This window comes from Arachis ipaensis, chromosome B08, assembly GCF_000816755.2.
Source record: "Arachis ipaensis cultivar K30076 chromosome B08, Araip1.1, whole genome shotgun sequence".
Taxonomy (NCBI): domain Eukaryota; kingdom Viridiplantae; phylum Streptophyta; class Magnoliopsida; order Fabales; family Fabaceae; genus Arachis; species Arachis ipaensis.
In genome coordinates this window covers 29,078,769-29,084,646 of record NC_029792.2, presented here as the reverse complement: position 1 = coordinate 29,084,646, position 5,878 = coordinate 29,078,769, and the positions used below count along the sequence as shown (strand labels likewise).

General features: G+C 34.7%; 2 protein-coding genes across 2 annotated transcripts in view; one reads left to right on the top strand and one right to left on the bottom strand.

Annotated features, from left to right (window-relative positions):
• LOC107610845 (protein ALP1-like) lies at positions 638-1,347 on the bottom strand. The gene is made up of 2 exons (XM_016312836.1): positions 1,173-1,347; positions 638-1,083 (listed from the first exon to the last, which is right to left on the bottom strand). The coding sequence occupies exons 1-2, from the start codon at positions 1,345-1,347 to the stop codon at positions 638-640; spliced, it is 621 nt and encodes a 206-aa protein (XP_016168322.1).
• Positions 4,257-5,878, top strand: part of LOC107614473 (tRNA (adenine(58)-N(1))-methyltransferase catalytic subunit trmt61a-like) — a 4,376-nt gene continuing 2,754 nt past the window's right edge. The window contains exon 1 of the mRNA XM_016316672.2: positions 4,257-4,379. The gene's annotated coding sequence lies outside the window, so the exon portion shown is untranslated. The remainder of the gene's footprint in view (positions 4,380-5,878) is intronic.

Genomic DNA, 5,878 nt, shown 5'->3' with positions numbered 1-5,878 from the left:
AAATAAAATATTAGATTAATACCTAAACTATAATTGTTTGAATTAAAATTTGTAATTGAAAATATCAAAAAGAGAAACAATAAAATTAGAAGATATATAGAGTCATGGAGAGTTATATAAAAAAAATAAAAATTTTAAAATTTATTTTTTGATGAATAGAAGATGACCACTAGACAAGAAATAGAAAAAAAGTTGAAAATATAAAAATAAGAAGAGGGTTTAAGGGAATAAAGGAGTGAGGACACAAGAATTAAATTTGATTAGGTTAAATAATAATCAAAATGATAGAGAAGTAAAAAAGTGAATTTGGAACTTTAGCTAATTGAGTTTAATTTATTTGTAGTGGGGTCATTTAAAATTTGAAGTGGGGGCATATTATATATAACTATATTTTTTTTAAAAAAAAATTAAAAACACCATGGGGCAAGTGCCCCCTCATTGTTGCTACTGGATCCGTCCCTGCAAATATGTAAAACTAAACCACAAACAGTTAGTTGCTATTACAAATTAAGAGGTGCTATTACAATGTTTCCCGTCTCAACAAGTCATACAAATTAAAATGCAGCCATTACAACAATACTCAATCGATTACGATGTTTATTACGCCGCTCTTACAACACTACTCCATACGATTTGTTCACCACTCTTCATACATCTCAGTTGCTATGTTGTCACGCCAGTGAGTCCACTCGTTCGTGTTTTCAACCACATCAATCATTCCATCTTGTGCTTCATCTCCATCAGGCATAAATTCATCCAATATGCTACCTTGCTCCTCCGGATCCATATCCATACTCTTTCGAATGAAATTTTGCAGTAAACAACAAGCAATAATTATTTGAGATTGTGTCTTTAAAGGGTAAAAGCTAGGGCTTCTTAAGATGGACCACCTCTTCTTCAGCAAACCAAAGCATCGCTCAATAATATTCCTAGCGGAAGAATGAACCCTATTAAAATATTCTTGATAATTGTGAGGTGCATGTGCTCCTTGGGCCCACTCTCTAATATGATATCGAGTGCCTCTATACGGTGCTAGAAATTCCGGACCATTTGTGTAACCAACATCTACTAAATAGTAATTACCTATACACAAGTAATGCAAACAACATAAGCTTAACTATCATGAACTTAAGTTATATGTATAGGCTTAACTCCAAAGATGGCATAATTACAGTGGGGTATCATAAAACTACTACGACGAGTTATTGCATCTCGAAGTACCCGTGGATCAGATGCCGATCCCTCCCATCCATTGAGTACATAAACAAAACCTATCTCCCGATTACACACTCCTAAGACGTTGGTGCAGATTTTACCATTTCTTGTTCGGTTATCTTGCCTTCTCATACTCGGGGACTGTCACCTCTATATAAGTGTCATCTAATACTCCCAAGCAACCCTATTATCCATAGAAAGTTATGATACTCAGATATAGAATTCTTCAGGCAAATATGAATCATACACAACATCGAGTAAGCTCTTCCTTAAACTTTCTCCATGTGGGGTCAAGACAATTCTCTTCAACTGGTGTAGCCTTGGCAAACAAAATGCTTTGATACGTATTACATCCTTCAAAACTTTATTAAAATACTTACTCACTGTCTCTCTGGACCTACAAAATCTAACTTACAGACTACGATTTTTTTCATGATGCGCTAAGATAATTAAGAAAGTCGCAACCTGCTCCGGCATGCTTACATGACCATCCTCTTTAAGTCCTCCTTGAACTTGGAAAAACTCATACAAATTAGCAAAGGTATTTGTGTTCATTCTCAACTCTCAAATACAATTCTTATCACCCTTACCAACAATACACTCTAAAGTCTAACGTTTAATTCTACTATTCATTCTTCCGCCTAACGACGGTTGGCCACTAAGTTCTATCCCTAAAGTAAACAAATAGTGTAAGCACAAAGAACAACATCAAATCTTCATACTTGGATCTCATCTCTTCATAAAAACACACGCATCGCTTAATAATCTCCGGCCGATCCATTTCTTCCTAGCAAAGTCATTACATTAAAAAACGCATAAACATTCAAATAAATCTAACACTTCTTGATACAAAATCTGCTATATCTTCTTAGAACCAAAAACAAGATCAAGAAACTAGAACCAAAAGACAGGAAACACTATTTACTTCTCAATTTTAATTTAGTTTCAATTGGAAATCAAAATAGAAAATACAATAGAAACACACATTAAATGAAAATATCGATTTTTCCCTCTCATTTCATATACTGAAAGTGACTTTTTCAGGTATTTTAAGCAAATCAAAATCTTCCAAAAGCTGTTGTGGTTTAGATTGAAAGAGTTGTGTTAAGAGTTATTATTTCGAGCCATCCATGATTATCATACGAACTATATTAATGTCGTTGAGATTATTCATCCTAAGAAATTAACCAAGAAAACGTGAAAAGGCTATTAGACTTGTGTAGATTCTGAAAAAAGTAGTTGGAGTTATACTAACTAACAAGGTCTTACCAAGTCGCGCAACTAAAAAGAGAAAAGTTAATTAAACTTGTGCAGATTAAATAATTCAAATGAACTTAATAATCATTAATTTTGAAGATTCAATAGACTCAAGACTATCTTACCTTTTACCTTTTAAGCTAAAATAAAAATTCTACTTCATTTGATAAGAGAAGGGTTTAGTAAAGATACCAGCAACTTAGCCAACTCCTGAAATATGTTAAATTTGCAAAACTGATCCTGATTAACATGTTCCCCTAACAAAGTGCAACCCAATTTCAAATAAAGTGCTTGGTGCAGTTATATAAACTTTTATTAGCTATAGTTGAATATCAAAGTATATTATTGAAGTGCCACTACTCTTTAAACAACAAATAAGCTAACAAATTTTTCATCAATACAATTTCAGAAATTACTGTGAGTGAACTGGTTATAGCCACAACAATCATACATTTACAAAATAATTTACACAATTTCACATTAAACAGATGTAAATTATGCAAAAAGAGCATCAAAAGTTCAAAATCAAAAGCTGCATAAACATGAATTTCAAAAAAATCAAGCATGACCAAAACCAATTCATAAGAAGCACAACACAAATGAAATTAATGAAACAAGATATGAGAACATAGAACCAAATCCACAGAAGCTATCTACGCATCTATACATTAGAACAACGAACCAAATCGCATTGATAAGAGAAAAAGAAAGATTCTTTCTATGCAACTAGTAGAACAAAGAACCAAATCCACAGAACGTTAGTTGCAACATAAAAAAACGAACAAAATCAGTAAAGAAATTTGGCCACAACTAACCTAGGTTACACAAGCTATGACGACGACAAGGAAGTTGTTGAACTCGACAGCAATAGGAGACTCTTTCAACTGGGTTCCTCGAATGTTGTCATGTGAAGGAGAAAATGAAGACATGAGAAGACGCGGCCTAGGAAGACGAACTTCGACGGCGACTCACTTACCTTGTGGTGGTTACGACGGCGGCGACGAGGTGGCTGTCCTGACACTGGCGATGCAGAGGCTGCAACCTAGACTTCGAAGAACAAATGAGAAGATGGAGTGAGTGGACCGCTAACACTGAAGCCCTAATCTGAAGAAAGGATAAAGTTGACATTAGTTCATTAGAATATGGGTATTTTAGGTACAAAATATTATTAAAATTTTTGTTTCTGTCTTTAAAAATTTCAGTCTCCAGTATCCCTACTTTTTAGAGGTACTGAAATACTAAAATTTTGGAGACAGAAACACAAATTTAAGTACCAGTCTCTAACTCAACAAACATAATACTGAATTCTTGTCTCCTAGTCTCAGTTTCAATCTCTGCAAATAAATACAACCTTAGAGTTAAATGTAGGCTAACTTTTTGTAGGGAGTGGATCTCTCTAATAGAAAAAAAATTGAATGGTGTCAATTGTTTAATTTTTTTTTGTGACTGTCAATTATTTAATCTAATCCATTATTATTTTCTCTTTCATCTTTATTTTTAGTCTTACTTATAAAATTAAAAATAAAAAATTATACTTTATTCTTTCAATTAAAAAAAATGGAGAGGATCATTTCCGCTTTTTGTATAGTTCAAAAGCTGTGGATAAAGTATCGATCTTTAAAAAGTTAAGAGGCTGACGGTTTTTTTTTTAAAAGAAATACCTAAATCAGTAAATCCTTTCCAAGTTCCCGGTCTCCCCTTCCCTTTCCCAGTCCCGCCTTCTCCAGCGGCCGCCATCCCCATCCTTTCCAGCCCGCTGCCGGCCCCATATTCTCCGGTTCTTCCCCTCTTCCAGCAGTCCGTTCCGCCATTCTTCCTTTCCCTGAGCTTGAAGCGGCGATTTCAATCCAGTCCGCGCAGCTCTGCCGTCATCGTCGCCCTCACCTCGTGCTCGCCTTCCAGTTCTGGTAGTGTACTCCTCTCCTCTTTGATTCTTGCTGAGTTTTTACTTCTTGTTGATGGTTGCTGGTTTCTCTGTTGTAATTTCTGGTTGTATTTTTTTTTTGGTTGGTTATCAGATTTTTTGCTATTGCCTAGTTGTTCTTGCTGCAGGTTGCTCATTGCTGTGTTGTGTTGTTTTGTTTTTGCTATTTGTTAATTGAGGCAATGTCCAGTTTGTTCTCTGAAATTCCTAGCGCTAGAGATAAACAGTCCTGGCTTTTTGAAAAGTACCAAATTGCTCCTGAATTTACAAATCTGAATTTTCTTGCCCGTTAATTCAATATTGTGCTGACAAAGTGTTAGCTTGACATTAAGGTGACATAACTAAGATTTCAATATGATCAATTGGGTGCCCTAAACTCATTTTGGTTAATTGATTTTATATTAGTGGAGAGGCTAAAATGAGTCCAATTAACCAATTTGGGACGACTATTTGATCCGAAGTCTTAACCATGTCACCTTCCTATTGAGAATGTCAAGCTAACACTTTAGCACTCCATGTCAGCAGTCAGCACCGTGTTAATGACATTTGAATCAGGGGCAAAAGAGATTCGTAATTTGTAATTTCAGGGACCAATTTTCTCATTTTCAAAAATCAGGGCTGTTTTGACGAGCATTGGAAATTTCAGGGACCAAACAGACATTACATCTTTGTTAATTTGTTAAGTTGTTAATCACTTAATTGATGTTGTGTTAAATGTTATTAAAGTTTTTGCTATGTTGTTATTGACTTATGTTAATTGCTGTTGCCTAGTTGTTCTTGTTATCGAATTTTGTTGGTCATTAGATTAATTTGTGTATTTTTAAGATTTAGTAGAATATCAGAAATTAATTTATTTATAAAAGTTAAAAACGTGATGTGCAGCATGGTGAGTAATCTACAAATGTGGAACTGGTGAATTCAGTAATCTGCAAATCGCAATTACGTTTTTGACTGAAATGACTTCAAAAAGGCTGCATGCACTGCAAAACGCAGCTTACGTTTGGCATAGGAGGAGAACCCAGCTTTGAAACGTGTTTCTGTGCTCCTTGCATGCCAACACCTCGAACCTCCAAAACGTAAGATGCGTTTGGCAGATGCACAGCAAAACGCAACCTGCGTTTGGCAGTCTCCCTACTTGCATGTGTCATACGTGTAAAAGAGAGTGGTGGAGCCTGCCTATAAAACCAAAACGCAGGCCACGAGAGTTTCAGTTTCCCTTTCATGTTATATGCTGTGAGTGAGTTTTGAGAGTGAAAGGGTTGGGATTAAGAGTGAAAGAGAGTAAGTTTGTGAGGAAGAAGAATTAGTGAAGGTTTGGGGCTTTATATAGTGAAGAAAGAAAAATAGTTCGTAATTTTACTTTATCTGAAGAACACATTATTGAATATTTGAATCATCCTCAATTGGTGAGTAATTTTTTTTTAAATTTACGATAAATAAATATATTTATTTTTATGTTCTTTATTGATATATTTTAACTAA

Excerpts from the sequence above, each read along its gene's own strand:
- LOC107610845 (XM_016312836.1), bottom strand. The coding sequence starts at position 1,347 with ATGAGAAGGCAAGATAACCGAACAAGAAATGGTAAAATCTGCACCAAC. Across the intron at positions 1,084-1,172 it reads TAGTTTTATGATACCCCACT|GTAATTACTATTTAGTAGAT; the intron begins GTAATTATGCCA and ends ACTTGTGTATAG.